Here is a 24,039-nt window from a genome sequence, read left to right on the forward strand (position 1 = left end):
ATGCTCCATAACTGCGTACACTCCCAGGGGGGTGGGGCGCTGTGAGCAACCAGCCACCCACTAAGCAACCTGGAGACCCCAGTGGCCCTGGAGCCTTCCACCAGGTCAGCTGCTGGGTGGGGCTGGTTTGCTCTATTTATCTGACCAGGCCAGACCCCTCCCCGCCCCCCAACAAGGCCCCCAAGTCAGGCCAGCTTTTCTGCATAGTAACCTCTGTCCCCGTTGGTTTGCAGGTACTTTGAATTTTATGAGGGCCCTTTAGAATATAACTCCACAAGATGTCTGGAGCTGAGGAACGAGATCTTGGAGGTGAAGGTGCTGTCCATGTGAGTGTGGCCGGGGTGGGTGGTGGGGGCATGCTGCATGCTGCATGTGCGGGTGGGGCAACGCCGGGGGCAGGCTGGGGACTGGGGTGGAAAGAAATAGGGACCACAGTGGATCCCGACAGGGCAAGAATGTGGTCTGCTTCCCAGGGCCCTGGCATGTGGAGAGCCCCGGGGCTACACGTGGGGATGATTATGTTTTATGAAAAAACCCCAAGTTCGCAGGGTCACCTCTAGTGACTCTGGCCTTCCAGCCCCCGGCTCAGTTACCAGTCTCCGAGCTTATCATCACTGGCTCCTCATGTATAGAAATTGAAGAGGACTCGAGAGCATGTCACCTGAAATTTAGTCCTTTGTGCTGAAGGTTTAGCATCACCTTCTTGCTAGGTTTTTAAAAAAATTTTATATTCATTACATTAAAAATTTTTTTTTATTTAAATGACACAACACTTAAGAAGTACAAAGAAGACATAGAGTGAGAAGTCCCCTGCCCACAGCCCCCCCAGTCCACCTCAGAGGCAACCACTGTGTCCTTCTGCATCCTTCCGGATGGTCTGTGTAAAACTTAGCACTTGTTATGCATATTTTTCACTTTTTCTTTCTTGCTTTTCTCCTTCCTTCCTTCCTTCCTTCCTTCCTTCCTTCCTTCCTTCCTTCCTTCCTTCCTTCCTTCCTTCCTTCCTCCCTCCCTCCCTCCCTCCCTCCCTCCCCCCCTCCCTCCCTCCCCCCTTTTTTTTGTATTTTTCTGAAGTGAGAAGCGAGGAGGCAGAGAGACAGACTCCTGCATGCGCCTAATCAGGATCCACCCAGCATGCCCTTTAGGGGGCGATGCTCTGCCCATCCGAGGCGTTGCTCTGTGGCAACCAGAGCCATTATAGCGCCTGAGGCAGAGGCCATGGAGCCATCCTCAGCGCCTGGGCCAACTTTGTTCTAATGGAGCCTTGGCTGCAGGAGGAGAAGAGAGAGACAGAGAGGAAGGAGAGGGGAGGGGTGGAGAAGCAGATGGGCACTTCTCCTATGTGCCCTGGCCGAGAATTGAACCCAAGACTTTCACATGCTGGGCTAACTCTCTACCGCTGAGCCAACTGGCCAGGGCCTTGCTTTTCTTTTTGTTTTTCACATAAATGTCAAAATAACTGTACTCTCCCCTTCCTACTCAACAATACATCAACCATGACTCTTTTACTACCTGTGTGTGGAAAAGTGCATCGCGTGCTGAACATTGTAGTGTGGGAGCCTCCCCAGCTTTCCTGCCCTCCTGGGGCTGCCGGGAACTCGGTAATCCCATTTAGAGGAATTTCTGTTGTGTTATACACGGCAGGATGTGTATTTATTCGAGAACAGTTACATCTGGCTATGGAAGAAATATGGTTTGTTCTGAGTCAGGCAGTGTTGGGTGCTCCTGTGGACACATGGGCCCATGGCGTGACCTCTGGACTGTTGTCCGTGACCCACAGGCAGGAGCCATTGCTCCATTAGCCATTTGACGTGGCTTCCAGGTAGCGTGGGCCATGGAAAGAATGTGGGCCTTGGGGTTAGGCAGGCCTGGGATCCAAAGCCGATGCTGGGTCTCCCCAGCTCCTCATCTTTATACTCTGAGCCTTCTCTTACCTACAAAAATGGGGACCCTTCTTCCTCGCATTTCAGGGTTGTCATAGAGACTAACTGAAATAACATGAGGAAGCCCAGCGGTCCACCTCGTAGTAGCACACATAGCAGGTGTTCAGTAAGTGTTTGTGTGCCTCTTCCATCCCCTTCCCTTCCCTCCCTTTCTTTCCTCTCTGGAACCACTGTCCGCAGCAGCAATGGCTATTTTGGGTTGCCATTCAGACTCCATTAAGCTTAGTAGCTGCAGGAAATTTCCAGAAGACTGACTGTCCAGCTGGGATTAGCTGCATTGTTCATGGTGTCTGTGCTAACAAAGGGGCTGTATACCCTCTCTGAGGTAAACACACATGGCAGCTCCCCCTCTGAGCATACCCTGTGGTATCTGTCCTCATGGAGCTCACAGCCCAGTGGGGGACGTGGATATTAATAACTGATTACCTTAGGGAGACAAGGGGGTGACAGGGAACTTGACCTGGGCTGGGGGGGAGGGGTTTTCAGGCAAGGCTTCTCTGAGGAAGCAATGCTGGTGTTCTGGTCTGAAGGGTGGTAGGAATTAAATAGGCCAGAAGAATTCCTGACCAAGGGAAGTTTGTGCAAAGGCCCTGTGCCAGGCAGGAGCCTGCTGTGCCCCAGGCTGTGCAGGGTCAGGGCAGCTTGAATGCCAGCAGGAGAGGGGGAAACGGAAGCAATGCTGCTAGAGGGCAGGCAGGGGCCGGGCCTTGTGGGGCGGATTTAGGTGTACTCTTTCTGTGAGGGCACTGGGAAGGGTTTGAAGTGAGTGTTGGGGAAGTGCCACATGATCAGTGTCGGATACACTCCCTGGAGAAGCTGGGATTTAGTAGCAAAGGTGGGTGTTCGATCTTCAGTTAGGCACCCATTCTGAAAGCTCATAAGCAGAGAGATTTTATTTTTTCTCAGAATTCAGAGATCGCAGGCCCTCAAATGTTGCATGTGCAGAGCCAGAGCACTGCCACTGAGAATACATCATAGAGTTTTCGAAGATAAATCATTGATTAAATTTTTAAAAAAATTTATTGATTTTAGAGAGAGAGGAAGGGAGGGAGAGAGAGAGAAACAGATTTATCGTTCCACTTATTTATGCAAGCATTGATTGACTCGTTTGTGCCCTGACCTGGTAATCAAACCCACATCCTTGGCATATCGGATGACACTCTAATAAACTGAGCTACCTGACCAGGGTTATAATTTTTAAATTATAAAATGCAGACAGTATCTTATACATGGTTACTTCAAGGTCTGCATAGGAAGACTTGAGAGACCCCATATATTGGGCTTCCTTTTATGTTGCTTCCCATTTCTCTACCCATATATTTTTTATATGTTGGCATTATTTCCTATATTGCTTTGGTTGGGCTCCCATCACAAGGTACCACAGACTGGGTGACTTAAACACTAGAACTTTACTTTCTCGTGGTTCTGTAGGCTAGAAATCTGAGATCCGGGTGTCAGCCGTGCTGGTGTTTGCTGAGTATCTTTTTGGCTTTTAGATGGCTGCCTTCCCTTTTGATTTTCACACGGTCACCCCTCTGTGTGACTGTGTCCTAATTTCCTCTTATAAGGACAGCAGTCACAGTGGATAGGGCATACCCTAGTGATGTCATTTTAACTTGACTGCCTCTTTAAAGATCCCATCTCCAAATACAGTCACATTCTGTGATGCCGGTGGTTAGAGCTTCAAAATATGAGCTTTGGGGGAGACACTACTCAGCTTATAATAGTTCTTATCAAACCTTCCATATAAGGTTCAAATTAGAAATTACCGGGGCCCTGTTTCAAGCCTGAATGACAATGCTGTGGGGTGTGGTGGGGGGTCTAGTATTCCCCCAGGATCTACGCCCACTCTTTGTCCCTTGTCATGACTCATGTTGGTGGTGTTCGGTCTTTGGCATGTTTGACTCTAGTTCTCACCTCTGCTTTGGGGATACCTGCTCTGGTCCCCTGAACTGAGCAACTATCCAAGCTGGTCCTCTGGGCCTTGCACCGACCTGTGTCTCCGTGGAAGTTGCCCTCTTTGTGGTCCCAGACCCTGGGAGTGTGGGCACTGGAGGTACTAGGGATCTGAGAGGAGAGGAGGGGCTGGGGCCGTTCATGGGGCACCACCACGGGAGCCTACAGGACATCGGGGAGCAGTCAGCCCACTGCCTCCTTTCCTGAGTCCTCAAGCTGAGGACTGGGCACTCCAGGGCAGAGGTCGGACAGCCCAGAGCCCAGCCTCAGACCTGGCACCACCTGGGCACCTGTGAGCTTCGCTGTGCTCCAGCCCAGAACCAGGAGCCTTGCTTATGCTGGGGACGGTGAGTCATCGGGAAAAGGTCAAATCCTCATCTATGAATAGAGGGGTTTGGACAGATGCTCTCTGAGGCCCTTTGGGCACACAGATGTCAGCTGGAGTTCTGTCGGAGGAGACAGGGACATGTGTGATTCATCTGGAAATGATTCTCATCTGACATTACTCCTATCGATGGTAAGAGTCAGTCAGCCAGAAAATTCCCACATGGACAAGGCCTTGTTCCCTGACCATGTAAGATCCATGAGGAATTACGCTATGATGACTCGTTATGAAAATACATTGTCCCTATACTTGTAAAATTTACTGACATTTGAATTTAGTCATTCTAGATCCTCTCTATTTTTAAATCAGCTGCTGCCTGTACTCACACCTAGGTGGTCCAACCTCACCTGCTGGCTTTTCCTGCCTCCTCTTCCCTATCTTTCCAGGTGTGGAGAGGTCACTGAGATGGGAGAGAGACTGGGAGCCAGGGCTGGGCAGGGTTCTCCAGAAGTCTCTGAGTCCAGGGGTCCGACCCTGCATGGGCTCAGGACGCGTTTGTTCAGTGAACGAATGAATGGGAAAGTGGATGAGCCCAGGTAGAAACGAGGAGGCCATGGAGGAAGGGGAGAAAAAAGAAGGATAACAAGATGACCATTATCATCTTATTATTATTACCATTTCTAGCACATAGCTAGAAAAATTATGTAGAACACGAATACTTATTTTTTAAATTTAATTTATTTATTTTAGATTTTATTTATTCATTTTAGAGAGAGGGGTCAGGGAGAGAGAGAGAGAGAGAGACAGAGAGAGACAGAGAGAGACAGAGAGAGGGGGGAGGGCAGAAAGCATCAACTACCATATGTGCCTTGACCAGGGAAGCCCGGAGTTTCAAACCGGCAACCTCAGCATTCCAGGGCGATGCTTTACCCACTGCGCCACCGCAGGTCAGGCATGAACACCTATAATAAAACCCCACAGCCCCCTACTCCACACCCTCTCCCCCAGCCCTGCTCCTTCCATGTCTTAGCTGTTTCTGCTGGTGAGTACCTCCATGCTTCTCAGTGCATGCTGCCGTTTGCACAGTATTCACTGACGTCCTGCTTCAGCAGGTGAGGAGTCAGCTCCCTTACCTCACACCCAGCCCCCTCCCCACTTTTCTGGGTTGAGGACTATTGCTATTTTTAGTTCTTCTATCTATAGATTGCCTAAGTAACCTATTTCTTATTCTACTAAATATTGGCAGTTCTCTCTTGATCTTGTACTCGGTGATATGAGGCTAACATTAACCCCGGTGAGACGAGGCTGTTAACATTACCCCTACTTTTTAGTTCCAGTCTCTGGCTCTAGTCATCCATGAGCTTACCTTTAAAATGTCAACGCTTTTAACATGGACATTCCATTTGTAACTGTAGCAAGTCGTTTTGGGGGGTTTTCTCTGTAGTTTGATTCTAAAATTTGAAGATCAGACAATTGTGATTCCATCTCTTTTCTTGTACATTTGCTCCCGTTTTTTTCTGATGCTTCTAGTCATCGTTTCCCCTTGAACTCTTGTCTCTACTATGCCCTGTGCCGGGCACCCCACCCTGCCTCTCCATCAGCCAGGCATTCCCCCAGGGGATCCTGTCAGCCTCTTGCTCCAACCTGCAGGGGCGGCCCTCCTGATAGGTCATGCATCATTTTCCCAAGACTTGCATCTCTGCCTCCCTAGGTCGGATTCACGTTGGCTTAGAACCAACAGCTGCTTCTTTCTTGTTTACTCCTTCATTTTGTTTCACTCCTTTTCAAGCAAAGTCCCTCAAATGATGGGTGGGTGGTAAACCTTTCAGTCCTTCTGTGTGTAGATGACTTGATTCCTCCCTTATACTTGATAGTTTGGTGGGGTTGGTATTTTAGGTGAAAGCCATTTCCCCCCAGAACACTGAACACCTTCTGTGTCGTCATCCATCAGACTGAACACCTTCTGTGTTGTCATCCATCATCCAGGGTCATATGAGCACGATACTAGTTGTTGTTGTGAAGGTGACCTGTCTTTTCAGATCATGCCAGTTCTGAAGTGTCCCGATGGTGTGCTCTGGTTGCACGCCCATTAGACCCTCTTAAGCTGGAGCTCGAGTCTGAACTCTTGAACTTTCTCTTAGATTTCTTTATGTTTCCTCCTCTTTATTTCTCTCTGTTTCCTATGTTTAGTACATCTCAGAGTTGTCTACTGCCTTTCTCGGTAGCTCCTCTAGTGCCGTATGTTTTCACCTCAGCTTAGCTGTCTCTTTGCCCTTTGCTTCTACTTTCTGAGAAAATTTCTTGACTTTATCTTCTAGCTCATCTAATAAACTTGTTTCCCAAGAGCTCTTTCTTTGTTCTCAGAGCAGTCTGTTCTTATTTCAAGGACGTCATACTTCTTGAGTATCTCTGGGGACACTAAGTAGAATATTTTTAAGTTCATTTATTCCTCTGGTAGTTCTGTGGTCATTTTTTTTTACTAGTATTTTTATTTTATTTTTTTGTTTGGGCACAAATAGTGATTAATATGAAATGGTTTAATTAGATATACAGGCTTATATTTTGAAGAAATTTATGGCAAAAAGCAGTATAAGAAAAATAATGGCAAAAAGTAGAAATAATAATATCCATAATTATAACATACCAAAAAAGTAAAATATTTTCTTTTTTAAAATTTGTTTTTCAATTACAGTTGACATATAGTTTCAGGTGTACAACATAGTGATTACACATTTACACACCTTATGAAGCGATCACCCCAATCAGTCTAGTATTCATCTGGCATAATTATGACACCTTCCATAGTTATTTCAGTGTTACTGATGATGTTCCCTAAACTGTACTTTACATCCCCATGACTATTTTAATAACTATCAATTTGTACTTCTTAATCCCTTTCACCTTTTCACCCCTTCTCCCAACCCCCTCCCATCTGTGGACCGCCAATTTGTTCTCTGTATCTATGAGGTTGTTTCTGTATTGTTTGTTCATTTATTTCAGTTTTTTTAGAGTCCACATATAAGTGGAATCATATGGTATTTGTCTTTCTCTGTCTGACTTATTTCACTGAGCATAATACCCTCTAGGTCCATCCATGTTGTCACAAAGATTTCATTGTTTTTTTATGTCTGAGTAAGATCCCATTGTATACATGCATCACGTCTGCTTATGCATCTGTTTATGGGTAGACACTTAGGTTGCTTCTGTATCTCGGCTATTATAAATAATGCTGCAGTGAACATAGGGCTGTGTATGTCTTTTCATGTTAGTTTTGGATTTCTTCAAAATAAATTCTCTGTGGTCATTTTATCTGATGGTCTGTCTGCTTCAGGTTGACCAGGTGACCCTTTGTTATCTATTTATATTTAAATATTACAAAGCTGACAGGACCTCTGAGTCTGCGAACAGGCTTGCATTGAGGGTAGGTGTTCAAGATTGCGGCTGGCCCTTTTGCTGTTAGAACATCCAGATCTTTTCACTGAGAATGAAAAAAAAACTTTTTTAAAGCAAGAACTGACAGTCTGATTCAATCCCTTTTCCTCCCTCTGCTGGACGTTATATATTTGTCTGCTGTTGGGGTGAGCTTGATAGTTCTGGATATACAGTGTGTCTGTAAAGTCATGGTGCACTTTTGACCGGTCACAGGAAAGCAACAAAAGATGATAGAAATATGAAATCTGCACCAAATAAAAGGAAAACTCTCCCAGTTTCATACCTATTCAGTGCAGTTTGATGTGGGCTCACGCACAGATTTTTTAGGGCTCCTTAGGTAGCTGTCCCATATAGCCTCTACAGACTCGTCACTGACTGATGGCCTACCAGAATGGGGTTTCTCCACCAAACTGCCGGTTTCCTTCAACTGCTTATCCCACCGAGTAATGTTATTCCTATGTGGTGGTGCTTCATTAAAAACGTGCCAATAAGCCCTGGCCGGTTGGCTCAGCGGTAGAGCGTCGGCCTAGCGTGCGGAGGACCCGGGTTCGATTCCCGGCCAGGGCACACAGGAGAAGCGCCCATTTGCTTCTCCACCCCTCCGCCGCGCTTTCCTCTCTGTCTCTCTCTTCCCCTCCCGCAGCCAAGGCTCCATTGGAGCAAAGATGGCCCGGGCGCTGGGGATGGCTCTGTGGCCTCTGCCCCAGGCGCTAGAGTGGCTCTGGTCGCAACATGGCGACGCCCAGGATGGGCAGAGCATCGCCCCCTGGTGGGCAGAGCGTTGCCCCTGGTGGGCGTGCCGGGTGGATCCCGGTCGGGCGCATGCGGGAGTCTGTCTGACTGTCTCTCCCTGTTTCCAGCTTCAGAAAAATGAAAAAACAAACAAACAAACAAAAAAAACGTGCCAATATTCATGTTGCACTTTGGTCATGGATTTTAATTTAGCAAGCCATAGAACACACTGAACTTTCCTCTTTACCATCCACATCTCGACTGGCATGGCCGTGGGCTGCTCCGCTGTATACACGGTGTTACATCATCATCTGCACATGTGCACATGCTGCCACATCATCCTACAGAAACTAGGAGGGTTTTCCTTTTATTTGGTGCAGATTTCACATTTCTATTGTCTTTTGTTGCTTTCCTGTGACTGATCAAAGTGCACCATGACTTTACGGACACACTGTAGACTCACAGCTGGTCCCCAGGTCAACAGCATGTCCCTTCCCCAACCTCTACCCCCTTTTAACATTTCCTGTGCAAATCAGCTTTGTCTTTGGGCTGTGCTGTTCTCCTTATATCACCCCTTCTCCTTCCACACACTTGCTGAAACCTCTCTTCCTCTGTGACCCCCCACTCCTCTTATTCTATTCATCTGGTGGGTTTATCCCTTTTTTATTCTGGAAGGTTAGTGGTATCTTGGGAGAAAGGAGAGAAGTGCCTGGGACCAGCCCTTCATCTTGAAAGATGATCTGTGCATCTCAAAAGCAGTTTATAAAATATTTTTACAACTATTATCTCATTGGATCTTTCTGACAATCTGTGAGATGGGCGAGGGTGGGGTGGGGAGTCATGTATCCCTCTTACAGATAATGCAGCTGAGTCCCGGAGGGATTAAATGACTTATCCGAGGTCTCATTGCAAGTTGGAGATGAAGCCAGGATTCAGAGCTGGGTGCTCAGGCCCCAGTCTTGGTCCCGTGTGTGACAAGGGCATTGGAGGCAGAGAGAATGGCACTTAGACACTGGTAACAGTCAAACTGGGGACCTTGTCCTGCGGTGTTGCCACGCTGTGTTTCTGGGAGGGGTCTGAGGCGTTGGCCGCACAGGGCACTGCTCTGGGGCCGGCGGGGTGCAGGAAGTGCGGGAGGGAAGCAGCGCTTGAGCCAGGGTGCCACTGTGTAAAGGCACCTCTCCTCTGATGTCACGTGAGCTTGAGAACCGAGAGCAGTGTGGGAAGGCCAGAGGAAGGGCCAGGCTGAGAGGAAGACCTCCTCACAGCTCTTTATTACTATCCTTAAAATTTGCTTATGGACACCAAGGATGTCCCATAGTTAGGAGGTGTCTGAACTGGGTCTGAGGCCCAGGTCATCCTCTACTTGCCAAGTGACCCTGAACAGCTACAGGACACAGGACCAGGGGTGGGGACTGTGGTCAGGACAGAGAAGTCATGGCTCTGCTTTAAAGAACTTCCGATCCATGCAGCATTCCTCAGTGTTTCTGAGGTAGGCTGGTGCACTGCTCAGTGGAGAAAGGGTGCTATCATCTAATGCTTTCTGCTGGATTCGGTCAAAGGGAGAGAACCCCACGTGGTTCAGACATTGCCTTTCCAGAGCGCGCCTTAGGATATCACAAGCTGAGATATTTAAGAGCCGATGAGCGCAAAGCCTTGCAGGTGGTTGTTCAGACAAAAAGAAACACATCTCGGGTTACTCATCTCCTCTTTTGTGTCATCTGGAAATTGTGATCTGCCTTTGGGAAGGAGAAGGAGAATGACATACCTGTTATGAGCCCTACTGTGTGCTAAGCACAGTGTGAGTGCAGTACAAACATTCTCTTAGGGATGCAGTCTCTTGCCCTTTATGGACAGATGTTCCTGGGACTTCTGAGCATGTGCTTGGGGGTGGGCCTGTGAGGAATAATGTTTTAAAATGCTCCCTGGATTTGTTTTAGTCAGATATGGGGAGTCACACAGACATGGAAATGAAATCGTGAAGGAAGAAGTTTTATACTCCCATGTCCCTAGAGCAGTAGTTCTCAAACTTTTTGAAGTCGGGGCGCACTTAAAATCCTACAAATAATTGTAGGTGCACTATATACAAATTTCAGAAAAATATGTTATAATAATTAAGTCAAACATTAAAGAAAAAAATATAAAGTCCAAGCGTGCTTTTATGGTAATTCAATGAAATAAATATGACAAAATTAAATTTATTCTGACATTAAAAAACATTTTTATGTTATATTTTTTGAGTTATGCTTTGTAGAATTCATAAAAAGGAGGGGTTAAAAAATTAAAAAACGGCCCTGGCCAGTTGGCTCAGTGGTAGAGCGTCGGCCTGGCGTGCAGGAGTCCCAGGTTCGATTCCCAGCCAGGGCACACAGAAGAAGCGCCCATCTGCTTCTCTACCCCTCCCCCTCTCCTTCCTCTCTGTCTCTCTCTTCCCCTCCCGCAGCCAAGGCTCCATTGGAGCAAAGTTTGCCTGGGCGCTGAGGATGGCTCTGTGGCCTCTGCCTTAGGCACTAGAATGGCTCTGATTGCCACAGAGCGACGCCCCAAGATGGGCAGAGCATCGCCCCCTGGTGGGCGTGCTGGGCGGATCCGTCTGACTGCCTCCCCATTTCCAACTTCGGAAAAAATAAAAAAAATTAAAAATAATTAAAAAACAACAAAAAAGTTATCTTTTTATATATATAGATACATTCTTAGTAAGATTTAGTAAATTAGGCAGGTCCTGGCACGAATGTGTTAAGTTTTTTCATTCTTATGTTTATGAGAAACATGAGCCTGATGTATCCTAGCGATTTCTTCAATGTTTGGGCATATATTTGAAAGGCAAACTCTCATTTCCTTATCAATACATCAAAGAATTCTTCTCTTTTTATTCTTGTGTTGAGTGCAGTAAACTCCCACCATACATATCATCTTAACTTTACATCAAACAAAGGATAGAAGAAACTTGCCTCCAGTCTTTCCGGGGATCATGGGGGTTAATGTAAGCAATCCAGCACCACAGCTTAACAGCCTTTTGCAACCTAATCAGGCAAGTGAGGTGGGGGGTTGGGCAGACTGTCAGCTACAGCCAATTCCACATACCTCTGTCTCCCAAAAATCTAAACTCCATAAACCCTATTGGTTTTTTGGTCCCTAACAGGCACATATTTCTCTGGAATACCATAGGATGCACCTGGAAATCTTCTAGGGTGCACCAGTGCGTCCTGGCGCACACTTTGAGAACCACTGCTCTAGAGACAGGAGGCATAGCAGGCCATGCAGGGCCACGTGGGGAAGCGCTGGGGTTGGTAGGAAGCAGAACAGCTGAGGGGAAACCTGGTTAGAGCCTTCACTGTGGTTCTCAGGGGGAGAAATGGGCAAGCTGGTTTAGACAGGTGTAGGATTGGCTGGTCTGAATAATTTCAGTGCGCTCTGCATCATAGGGACGTCCCCTAGTGGTCTGACACCTGGTCCTGGATGGTGGAGCGGAGAGCTGGTGGGTGGGCTGATAAAGGACGTGGTTGCGGGTATGGGCTCTGGATTGGTTGGTGTGCATAGGAAAGGTGTGCTTGCAGGAAAGCTGTTTGCCATCTCTAGGATTAGCAAGGCCCCGAGTGTCAGAGCATCAAGAATATTGAAAATAAGAAAATACAGTTAATACAAAGGACCAGCTGGGGGAGCAGGAAGGGAGCATGTTTGGGAACGACGAGGCTTTGTCCAGGGCCCTCTGACAGACCTCTGTCCCCCACTCCCTCAGGGTGAAGCAGTCGGAGCTGTTCGACAGGTGGAGGAGCCTGCAGATGTGCAAATGGGCGATGAACATCTCCGAAGCCAACCAGTTCAAGTACCTATGACTCGTCTGTCCTGCCCCAGGGGTTTTCTGCCTGACATCTCTTCAGATCCTCTTTGTGCTGCAGGGCCCAGCCCCGGGGACATGTCCCCAGGGCTGGCCCTGACTGGGCTTTGGAGTCTGGGTCGTGGGGAGGTGCTGACTCAGCAGTGGGCCGAGGCAGGCACCTGCGGGCTGCCATCCTCCACTCTCTGGCCCCTGCAGCATCCCTGCAAGGTCAGTGGTGTCGTCTCCAGTGAAGCTGAGGTTAGCTGACACTCACAAAGGTGACGCGATTGGCCAGAGCGCTCCGGCCGGCCTATGCATTAAGGCTCAGTAAGCACCTTCCATGACCTCGCCCCGTTTTCCTCTTCATCCGGGGGCACCTGCTCCAACTTAGCAGCCTCTCCTTCTCCGAGCTCGTGGGTCCTGACAGCCTGTGCTGGACATTTGAGTGCGGCTGTAGATTAGTTTCCCATTGCTCTCTAACTAAGATCAACAGATCCTAAGCTCCCAGAGAGGCACAGGGCGGTGTCTTAAAGTTCTCCTGTCTTTGAGAGCTAAGCACCTAGCAAAATCCAAACACTCTTTGATTAATAGTTAATTATAGGGATCCTTTCCACCTCTAAAATCTGTCAGTTAACGGTATTATTAGCGCGGGTAGAACTTACTACATAGAATTGATAGGATCGTGGAGATGTGTGTACAGGCTGGATTTTGGCAACTGTACTTTAAATGTCCTGAGGAGCCAGTAGCATGGAGAAACCCTACACGGGAGGCTGGGAAAACCCAGTAACACTAAATATTTTGTAGATTTTCTTTATAAGACATTTGCTCCTGTTTGCTGCAATTCCAGGCCATCTAGAGACCACGTAGTCATTTTAGGTGGCACGCTTTTTGAATGTGGATGTTTAAAGCGATCACCCTGGAAGAGCAGGTGCCTGCAGCCCTGAACCGGAGGCGCCTGTGAGACTGGAGCCCAGCCAGGGCCTGACAGCCGTTTACAGAGACCCGCCTGTCGGAGGAGTAGAACGTGAACTTGAGCCACGTACAGGATGAGGGGAGAGCAGGCCCAAGGTCCGGGCTGCAAGTGCTGTCCCAAATCCACCCCTTAGAAAGCAGTGTCACTGTGGGGGCTGTGCAGGCAGATGGCACTCCCTCGGGGTGGGTGAGGCCCGAGAGCACGTGGCAGGCCATGGTCAGTGAGATGCAAAAGGGCGTTGTCCAGGCCAAGAGTGGACAGAGCCTCATTGGTGGGATTCACAAACCTAAGGAAATACTAATAAGCAGCACCAAGATGACGTGGCAGCAGGAAAACGGACAAGCATGGGGCCCTTTGGCAGGGATCAGCCAGGAGTCTCCAGGGGTGGGGCTGGGGAGCGGAGAGTCTTCTGGGTGTGGGAAAAGCAGGTGACCTTACGTCTGGCCACGCTCTAAAAGGAAAAACCTTCCAGGCCAGTCATCATTTTCCTTTGCTCTTATTACAAGCTCATGGAACAATAATGAGGTTCTTAGCGCAGGCTGGCAGGCACCTGGTGCAGTGAGGTCGGGCGGGCGAGGAGGGTGTGCCAGAAGACGGGCGTAAGCAGTGCCGTGGCAGGAAACGAATCCTGCCGAAGCAGAGACACCAGCCTGTGGGTTACACGTCAGTCACTGGGAGTTTGGTTAGTAGGAGTCAGCCTCCTGCAGTGGTGTGCACTCCAGTGGGCCAACAAGATTGAGTTTCTGGACCAGCAAAGATAAACAGGCTGGATGCTGGTTTGTCCTGCTGACCTGTGGCTCCTGCCTGGCCAGGCCCCTGGCCTTCTCTTGGGGAAGCCTCCATCACATTCTGAAACCCAACCCTCCATAGGAGAGAATGCTCGCCAAACCAGTAGGCAGGTGAGCTCCCCAGTGAAGTCCGCGCACGAGATAAAGTCATAAAAAAGTATTGTATAACTCTCCTGGCATTGACAACTTGGAGTCACAGAATTACAGAGGATCAGAAGAGCCAGCCCTGCATTCTACAGACGAGGAAAGAGACCCGGCAAGGGAAGAGACCCGCCAAGGCCCCGCAGCTGCTGGGGGCAGAGCAGAAACTAGAACCCAGGTTTCTTGACACCAGGTTCACAAGCCAAGTTTCCGTCCAGGACCTTGGGTGTGAACTTTCCAGAAAGCTCCTCCCTAGTTTTAGTTAACGGTCATCATCCAGGCTCCGTGAGAAAGTGTTCCATTCTTCCTATGGCCGCCCGGACCCTGGATGTGACAGTGCCCGGAGCCAGTGTCCGGGAGTACTCAGCCCGCTGCTGCTGTTTTAGGAGAAGGTGTGTCCTCGTTGGCCCAGAGTCCCCAGTGTGAGTGGCCCGCAGTTTGCACCCTTTGTCAAGCCCAGCCCCTCTGCAGCTGGGGGTAGGGGGAGCATGATGTGCCCAGGATCCGACCCCTCACCATGCCTCACCAGCCAGCCTGGGAGAACACACTGCGGGTGGAATGTCAGCCACACAGAAGAGAAAAACCAGGTTCCCTGGCTGGCCGACTCCCGTGCTGGCCTCGCGGCCGCAGTCTCCCTGGGAGGGCTTGTTTTAAGCCTGCGTTAGACCATCTCAGCTTTAACCCTTCTGGGAGCTCACATTTGAGTGTGTTTGTGAGTGAAACCACAGGGTTCTTTTTCAAATTATTATTTTTTAAATTAATTTATAATGAACTCCTGAGAACATCTTTTGGCAGCCAGGTTCCATTTTCTGCAGGAAGTCATCCAGTATGAACCCACCATCCCACATTTCTGACCCTCCCCGATTCCCAAAACAACTTCTAAATGATTGAAACAGCACATTTCTGTTGACCGTGTGTGTCTTGGCTTTCTGACTCCATCTTACAGAATATGTGCCTTGTCTAGAGTCTGACATGGGGGCCAAGAACCCAAGGAAGAGCTCTGCATCCCAGGGTCTCCGTTAGGGTGCATCACCCTCTTCCGTTGGCATGAGTCCGGGAAGTAGCAGAATGCTTAGCGGATTTTGATAAAGCTCAGACGGGGAGGGATTTGTCCCGCAGGTGGCAAGCACCTGGTTGTCAGAGACCTGTGTGACTGATATGACGCAGAATCTGGAGAGACAGAGTCCCTGCCATCAAGGGGCTCTCATGCACGCGGGGAGGGAGTTGGCAGGTGATGAAGCGGGTGGGACCCTTTGGAGGTCAGTGTGGTCAGGACAACAGAGAGAGACCTGACAGGCCCAGGCATTGGGACGAGTGTCGGAAGGGGAGGGGACAGCATGAACAGAGGTGTTGGGTAGAAAGGGGTAAGTAGGAGAAAAGAGTGCTCGCTGCTCTCCCCGAGGGGCCTCCATTTCATGACCCCTCTGTTCTTCGAGAGGCTCTGCCTTGTCCAGTGTCATCAGTCTGTCCTGTCTGTCTGCTGCCCGGCAGGTCTACTCTGTCCAGGTGCTGCAACGCCCCCTCCTTCCTCTTCACCACGCAGAAGAACACTCCCCTGGGGACAAAGCTCAAGTACGAGGTGGACACCAGCGGCATCTACCACATCAACCAGGAGATCTTCCGCATGTTTCCCAAGGTGCTGGCTGGGCGGGGCGACCTGGGTGGGGCAGGGGAGCCGCCAGCCTGGCCCTCTGTGGCTGGTCTGTGGGTCTGGCACTGCTCTGCCGACCCTCTGCTCCCAGGTGTCCTGGCCCTGGCTGGCCATTCTCTGAGGCTCAGTAGAATGTCTTCTAGGTTCCTGGGGGTTCCATCTGGCACAATGGATGCCAACTGGCTTATCTGGGTAACTTTTGGCAAGAACATGGTTGTGAAATTCTGGCTGCTGCATTGCTTGTAGAGGACACTCTGAAGATACCTGGGAGAATGAAAAGCATTTGTCCCCCACCAAGGGGAGGCACGGGAGCAAAACACCATGTAAAAGTTGTGTGTACACAGAAATCACCAATGAATGCAAAGCAAAGCACTGAAAGATTGGCCCAGTATTGGATGAGCTCAGGTGTTTGTTTGTTTTTTAATTTTTACTTACTTATTATTTGTTTGTTTTTTAGATAGCAAAAAAGGGAGAGAAACACATACAGAGAGAAAGAAACATCAATTTGTTGTTCCACTTATTTATGCATTCATTGGCTGATTTTTGTATGTGCCTTGACCAGGGATTGAACCCACAACTGTGGCTTATTGGGATGACACTCTAACCAACTGAGCTACCCAGCCAGGGCCATGTTGTTTTTCAAAGCTTCAGTCTTCCCATCTGTAACACTGGATTTTGGACTAGGAATAGGTATAGCTGCTTATAACAGACAATTTAAGACATCAAAGACTTAAAGAAGATAGGAATTTATGTTTTCATTTCGCATTCAAGAAATCTGGATGTGGCTGTTTGTCCAGGGCCGGCACCGTGGCTCCCTGGTCACGGGGACCACAGAATAAGTGACCCATGCGAGCAAACTGCTCAGATCACTGCTGCTTAGGAACCTGCCCTCACTTCTGGCCTGATTTCTGCATCCGACTGTCAGAGAAGGGGCCCAAGCTGGCATTTTCAGCTGATTCTGGTGGTTACCATCAAAAGAGGAAGAAGCTTCCCATGGGATATGTGCATCTCCACCTGCTGGAGAGCCCTGGGCTCAGGGCCAGACTTCATGAGTCCAGTTTGTAGAAAGGGGTATGTTCAGGTTGTCCTGGATGAGATCTGAGGGCCCAGGCTGCCTGTTCTCAGGGGAGTGTTAATGAAACAAAGCCCAGAGCTTCTTTGCATTCTGTCACTCGCAGCAGTGTCCTGGTAAGAGTGGGCATTGTGGGGGCACCGGGGGGCACTAACAGTGTCAGACGTACTCCCCCACATCACAGTGCTGGAGGACGATGGGGTGTGAGTCATCCCGACGAGCTGGGTCTGCAAGGCCCAGAGCATGAGGTTGACAGCAGGTGAACTTGCCTCTTACACAGGCAATGCCAGTGGGTGACACACAGCTCAGTTATGGCATTTGGCTCCAGGAAGGCCATGGGCATGGACCTCTGAGGCCCAGGGAGTTAGACAGAGTTTGCCAAATGTTCTTTGGAAAGGGCCAGAAAGTAAATATTTTAGGCTCTGCAGGCCATATGGTCTCTGTCACAACGACTCACCTTTATTGTTTGTGCACAAGGCAGCCGTAGACATGAGTGGCCAAATGCGTGGGGCTGTGCTCCAATAACACTTCACTTCCTCTTTGACACTGAAATTTGTTTATATAATTTTTACATACCACAAAATATTTTCCTTAAGATTTCCCCCTAACTATTACAAAACATAAAATCCATTCTTAGCTTGCCGGCTAGGCAGAAGTAGATGATAGGTCAGATGTGGTCTGTAGGGTTATTATTTGAGACTCCCCTGAACTAGCTAGACTGTGCAACACAGGAGTGTTTCCCAACTTTCCCTCGAAGTATATGTCCCTTTGAGTTTGTGAAAAATTGAGCTTCTTCTCCTCCTCCTCCTCCTCCCACCCCGATGATTCCGACTCCGTGTGGTTCTGGGATGCAGCCCAGGAAGTCACATTTTCAGAAAGGCCCCCCAGCTAGTTTTTGATTTACAGAAGTTTGGGAAACACAGAGATAGGACATAAAACCTCTGATGGTCTCTCCAAAGATGACTTTGTTTTTTCCATTTCTCTGATAAAAATCAAACAGTGTGATGAGACACCCTTGTTTCCTTATCTTGGCTCCCTGGGCCTGTCCCTCTAGGGAAAACGGGCCACGAGGAAGGACCGTCTGTCTCATGGACACCGCCGCATCTCTCTAGCGTCAGCCCCATTCCCTGTGATCCTGTTGTAGTGGGATTTTCCATGACGCCTGCCTGGAACTTGATCCCCTCGGAAGCCCGTTGTGCTGACGGGGCCGCTCTCCTGCAGGGCTGGCCAGCTGGTTGTGCTGGGAGGACAGCTTCCCAGAGGCCTCCTGGGGTCAGAGATGGAACGGACCTTTAGGGCCATCCAATAATAACAGCCTGTTCCCCTTGTTGATAACCCTCTGGGCTGAATCCTGCACTGGGTGGGCTTTTCATTCTCAATGGGGGGACGGTTTGGGGACAGTTGGCAATGGCTGGAGGTATTTTTGAATGTCATGACTGGGATGCTCTTGGCATCTAGTGGGGAGAGGCCAGGGATGCGCAGTGCGTGGGTCATCCCCAACAACATGAGTGTCAGTAGTGCCACGTTGAGAAACTATGCTTCATGTCATCTCATTGAGGCGCATGAAGGACACATCATCCTAATTTCACAAATTACAACATTTTCATTTGTAATACATTGTATAAAATTTATAAAACTGAGTTGCTGAGAGCTCAAAACACTTGTCCATGTTTTCCTCACCTCATTATAGGGCAAAATCCAGATTGCACTTGGGGCTAATGTCTAGGGTGCCCAATCCTGGTTTGTCTATAGACTTTCCTGGTTTGACTAAAAATGTAGGTCCTGCATCCTGGGCTAAGTCTGCCAGTGCTGGGATGTTTGGTCACCCTGCCCTTGACTCCAGGTCTGTGCTCCCTCCCTGTGTCTGCCCAGTGACACCTGCTTCAGGTGGCCCACGAGGGAATGATGGCCTTGAGTGGGGATGTGACAAAAGCAGGTCATCTAAGTCTCAGGCTAGTATTTGCCTTTTTCTGCCATTTGCCTGTGGTCCCCTGGAAAGTGTGCCCAGGGAGCCTTTGTGGGTAGCCAGTACCCAGACCAAGGTAACCTCACCAGTTGCAGTGTGACAAGGTCAGAGCGCTGTGAGATGCTCACTCCCAGTGGTCCTGTGACTGTTATCATTACTCAGGGCATATCCTAGGCGCCCCTGTGCTCAGAGCTCTTTCTTTGCAAAACCTGGGATGTCCCAGGCTTTTACTCTTCCCCTGATGTGGCTTTCCTTGCATACCCCTAGTTCTTGTCCCTGCTGCTGCCAAGTTTTGGCATCTGTCCCAATCTGTATGACCTTTCTGTCCCAGGCCTCTGTCCTCCTCACAGAGCAGAGGGAGGATCTGCACTTTTCCCTGAGCCGAAAGGGTGAGGTTTAGGGCTCTGGTCCCAGGGAGGCCCTGCCTTCATTTTTGCGCCGTCATCCCCAGAACATCTGCATTCATCATGAAAATATGTACACTAGCCGTCATAAAGAAGCTGAGCTTCCAAACATGGGGAAAACCAGAGGCAAGCAGGGCTAGCCAGAAGCTGTCTTCTCTTTGCTCCGAAAACCTAGAGCATCCCAGGGCTTATTGAAAAAGGCTGTGAAGACCTGGTTTCGGGTCCCAGCTCATTTGTAATTGCCTATGGAAGTGAGAACAAGTCTTTTGACCGCTTTTCTCATCTGCACAGTGGAATAACCACTTTTTCCCAACATTCCCTACAAGGCTGACGCATGGGGCCATGAGGAGTAGAGGCGGACATGGGTGTGGAGGTGAGAGCACCCGATGAAGGCTATGCCCTGTCTCCCCAGGACATGCCCTACTACCGGTCCCAGTTTAAGAAGTGCGCAGTGGTGGGCAACGGAGGCATCCTGAAGAACAGCCGCTGCGGGAGGGAGATAAACAGCGCCGACTTCGTCTTCAGGTAGAAGTCTCACCCTGGCCTGGACCTGCCACTTCCACCCTCACAGTCCTCCCCCTTTACGCCCTCCCCCTGGGGTGCCTACCCCACCGATGCTGCTCTTTACGTGACTAGTCCCCCAGTGCCCACCCCGGCAGACCCTCGTGCTCTGGTTGTCCCTTCTCTTTGGCACTGCCTCTTTGGGGACATGATCAAACCTCCCAGGTCCTCAGTCTCCACATCTGCAGGATGGGAGCCCATGGCAGAGTAGATGTAAAGACACTGAGGACTCACTGGGGCCCCATGCAGAGCTGTGGGGGAGCCCACCCGGGCAGCCACCTTCCGGTTGGGTTCTGCTCTTCCAGAAGCAGTGCGTGGAACCAGGGGAGCCCTGTGGCTGGCACCCATCTGAACTTCACCCTGACTTTTCCTAAGCTAGAGACTGATCCATGTTATTTCTTCTTCCTTATGTGGAACCCCCTTTATTTCTGGGGATCCTCACTTATATCTAGAGTCTGGATAAAGAAGATGGCTTGAAAATAGGAGCTTAAAGCAAAGAGACTTGGGCTGAGGCTGCAGTGGGCTTTCTTGGGTTGTAGACTCACAATTATTGGGCTGTTCAGGGTTTTTGGGAGAAGGGGTTGAATTGGCCCCTCCATGCCCAGGCCACAAAGATTCCACCCAGCTGCTCCTTCTGCTTCCCTTTCACATGTTGTGATCATCATCCCTCCCCCTTGCCCTTGCCCTTGCCCTTTCCCGTCCCCAGCTCCATCTGGAACGACTGACCACATGCCCTTGGGCTGCCTTGTCTCTTCTACAGGTGCAACCTACCCCCCATCTCAGAGAAGTACACCGTGGATGTGGGGGTGAAGACAGACGTGGTCACTGTGAACCCTAGCATCATCACAGAGAGGTCAGTGGCCCTCTTTCTAGACCTGTGTTGTCCATCCAATATGGTAGCCATTAGTCACATGGAGCAACTGGGCACTGAAATGTAGCTAGACTAGACAGACGTGCCGTCTGTAAAGCACACACCGATTTCCAAGATGTAATATGAAAAAGACGATGGACCATAGCTCATGAAATTTTTATATTGATTATAGGTTGAAATGATAGCATTTTAAGTATATCAGGTTAAATAAAATATAAAAATTAATTGCCCTTATTTTTTACTTATTTAAATGTACTTACTAGAACATTTAAAAATGGTATATGTAGCCTGCATTATATTTCTTTTGGACAGCTCTGGTCTAGACTGTCTTGACCTAGCGATGGGTCAGATAGCTTCCAGGGTGATGTGGGAGGGCAGCTCCCTACACGGTGTGTCGGGGAAACAGGGTGGAGAAGCTTCATGCAAAGATCTCAGTCCCCCACCTGGCTCCCTCCTGGGATCTTTCTGTTTGGGAGGACTTAGGGGAGGGGGTTAATGTGTTAAAACTCCAACCTGGCATTACCACACCATCCAGGGCTGATGAAGGATAAGAGGAGTGGGCATTGCTGAACTGGGTCAGAGGCCCAGGAACAGGGGCAGGCAGCCGCGTGAAGGAGCCTTGGACAGGTGTGAGAGAGCCAACCTGGAGGGCTGTTTCTTATAACGAAAGGTGGGTGGGGCTGGGGGAGGAAAGCCAGAGGACAGGCAGCAACTGGATGTCCACTGGGGACCGTGGGGAGACAGTACCGGGGAATGCCCCAGGGCTCTAGGGGAAGCCTCCACTCCCTCCACATCCCGCTGAGCCCACCCAGGCTAGCCTCATCCACTGAGGTAAGCACTGCTGTCCCCTGTAGTCTCACACTCGATATTGTCCCTTTGGGTCCAGACTGTCCAGTCTTGAACCAACTTATAAAAATATAACCGTCCCCAAGAAAGGCTAGACATTCATCTGCTGAGGTGACCGAGATGAAAGGAGGCAAGCATGGCCTGTGAATCGCCTCCGTCCTTTGAAAAGGTCCCAGGGCGCACGCAGGGGTGGGGAAGCAGGGGCTCAGGGCTCCAGGGAGCTGGAGCGGGTGGCCGACCCTCTCCCTCTGTGCCCCCCACCCAGGTTTCACAAGCTGGAGAAGTGGCGGCTGCCCTTCTACCGCGTGCTGCAGGTGTACGAGAACGCGTCTGTGCTGCTGCCCGCCTTCTACAACACACGCAACACCGACGTGTCCATCCGCGTCAAGTACGTGCTGGACGACTTCCAGTCTCCGCAGGCCGTCTACTACTTCCACCCGCAGTACCTGATCAACGTGTCGCGCTACTGGCTCACTCTGGGCGTGCGAGCCAAGCGCATCAGCACCGGCCTCATCCTGGTCACCGCGGCGCTGGAGCTCTGCGAGGAGGTGCACCTGTTCGGTTTCTGGGCCTTCCCCATGAACCCTTCGGGCCTCTACATCACTCACCACTATTATGACAACGTCAAGCCCCGTCCAGGCTTTCATGCTATGCCCTCCGAGATCTTCAACTTCCTGCACCTGCATAGCCGTGGCATCCTCCGCGTCCACACGGGCACCTGCAGCTGCTGCTGAGGGCACGCTGGCTGCCCGGTTCCACCTGGCCCCCAGAACCTTGTTTCTCTCCCTTGTGCACCGGGCAGGGCAGTGCGAAGGCCGGGCTGAAAGGCTCTCACTCCTTTGGTAGTGCTTAGGACCTGTGCGCCCTGAGGCAGGGGTGGGGTTCCAGGCAGAGGCAGCTCTGTGCTGGGTTTCCTGGGCCTCAGTCTGGGCCCTGTATCTGCCCTGTTGATGGTAGCATGCTGCTGGGCCACATCTCGGGATCCGGGTCCTGGGGACTGCAGGTGAATCAAGCATCCAGGAAAGAGAGCACGAACTATAGTGGCCTTGTCACAGCTAAAACAAGGTCCTATAGAAAAAGGAAAAGAAGGAGGTCGGAGACAGGACATGTGGGCAAGGGCAAGATTTATTTCAGACTTGGATTCCTGAGTTTTGTTCCGAAGCCTCAGCCCCGATTTGGTGTCCAGAATCTCAGAGCTTAGAGGCCAACCTAGCCACTCATCCTTCCTGTGAAGACAGAGTGGCTCAGAGAGGTCCAGAGATGTATTAGCCGAGGTTACACCCACTGACTGAGTCCATTAAGTGACCCTGTGAGAGCTAATGCAGGGCCTGTGTTAGGATTTTCAGAGACCCTGCTGAGCCACACCGTTTCAAACATCTTCACACATACACAGACAGTCTTGGTGCCTCCAGGTTCAATCCTGCATTTGATCTCTTGATGAGAAGGAAATAAACCAGACCAGCCATTTGCATTAAGGTTTTCAAGCTAATGTTACCAACTCATAAGTGCTCAGTGATTTGCTTCCTATTCTGCCTCTTATTTTCAGCTCTGTTTTAACCAGGAGTTATTTATAAGATTTGTTCTTCTTTATGTTCCTGAATACTGCCGAATACTGCTACATCGCGTTCCGGAGCAGGAACTGTAAGGCTCTGGGTTGAACCAAGTAACTGGTGAGCTTAGTGGTCAAAAGTGTGTCCTGGCCTCTGACACCAGCGTCACTGAGGGATCTACTGTCCAGGCCGGACCTCCCACAGGGCACAGCCTGTCAGCCTTCACACACACATTGCCTGAGGCCTGTGCTTTGGAACGTTGGCTATGTCTAGGCTGAAAGGGGTTACCGTGCCATTTCACATCAGAGGTTCACTCCCTTGCTCCCCCTGTGATGTTTCCACCACTAATGCGGCTGTGCCTAACAGACACTGTTGGTAAATTGCCTTAAAAGTTAGCTTTGTGGAATCATAGGATGTTCGTCCTGGGAGGACTTCAACCCCCTCCTTCCCTCCTCTCTTCCCTCCTCTCTTCCCTCCCTCCTGTAAACATTCCCATAGCCTGTTCTGCTTTGATTTGGGCTTGGACATGATGACACTATGGGAACCCTTTGTTTTGTTGCACTTCACAGATGTTGCATTTTTTTTACAACTTGAAGGCAAGACTCTCTCCCAGCAAAAATGATATGACTCACTTGATTGTGATACACACTTTATTGCTGTGGTCTGGAACTGAGCCTGCAGTATCTGTGAATATTGCCTTTATAGGCGGTATCTCTGTCTTCTAGGGCTAGAGGGCAGACGGTAAGCACATTCCAGCCCCACATGCTGTGTGCTCTGGGAGAGAGGAGGAGGAACTGTGGACAGAGAGCAGGACCTTTCCTCTGATCACCCCATTTTACAGGCCCAGCAGCAGGCCCAGCCAGCGTGAGACAGAGCAGAGTGCAGGCGCTGTCCTGGGCCCCCAGGAGTGCGATCCAGGCTCTCTTCATCTTGGTCCTCGTTGGTGGGTTATAGAGCGTGTGCTCGTGCACAATGCTGCTGCAGGTGCCAGCCTTCCACCTTTGTTCT

General features: G+C 49.9%; 1 protein-coding gene across 3 annotated transcripts in view; it reads left to right on the forward strand.

Moving 5' to 3' along the window:
* ST8SIA5 (ST8 alpha-N-acetyl-neuraminide alpha-2,8-sialyltransferase 5) overlaps nt 1-22,952 on the forward strand; it is a 47,535-nt gene extending 24,583 nt beyond the window's left edge. For 2 of the 3 annotated variants that reach the window (XM_066246428.1, XM_066246429.1), the window contains 6 exons: nt 234-326; nt 12,128-12,214; nt 15,602-15,746; nt 19,616-19,728; nt 20,525-20,617; nt 21,747-22,952. In XM_066246428.1, the coding sequence (XP_066102525.1) occupies nt 234-326; nt 12,128-12,214; nt 15,602-15,746; nt 19,616-19,728; nt 20,525-20,617; nt 21,747-22,215 (1,000 nt within the window). In that variant the 3' untranslated portion in view covers nt 22,216-22,952. The remainder of the gene's footprint in view (nt 1-233; nt 327-12,127; nt 12,215-15,601; nt 15,747-19,615; nt 19,729-20,524; nt 20,618-21,746) is intronic. The other variant, XM_066246430.1, reaches the window with a different exon arrangement.
* The last annotated feature ends 1,087 nt before the right edge of the window (nt 22,953-24,039 follow it).

The sequence above is a fragment of the Saccopteryx bilineata genome, chromosome 11, assembly GCF_036850765.1.
Source record: "Saccopteryx bilineata isolate mSacBil1 chromosome 11, mSacBil1_pri_phased_curated, whole genome shotgun sequence".
NCBI classification, from domain to species: Eukaryota; Metazoa; Chordata; class Mammalia; order Chiroptera; family Emballonuridae; genus Saccopteryx; species Saccopteryx bilineata.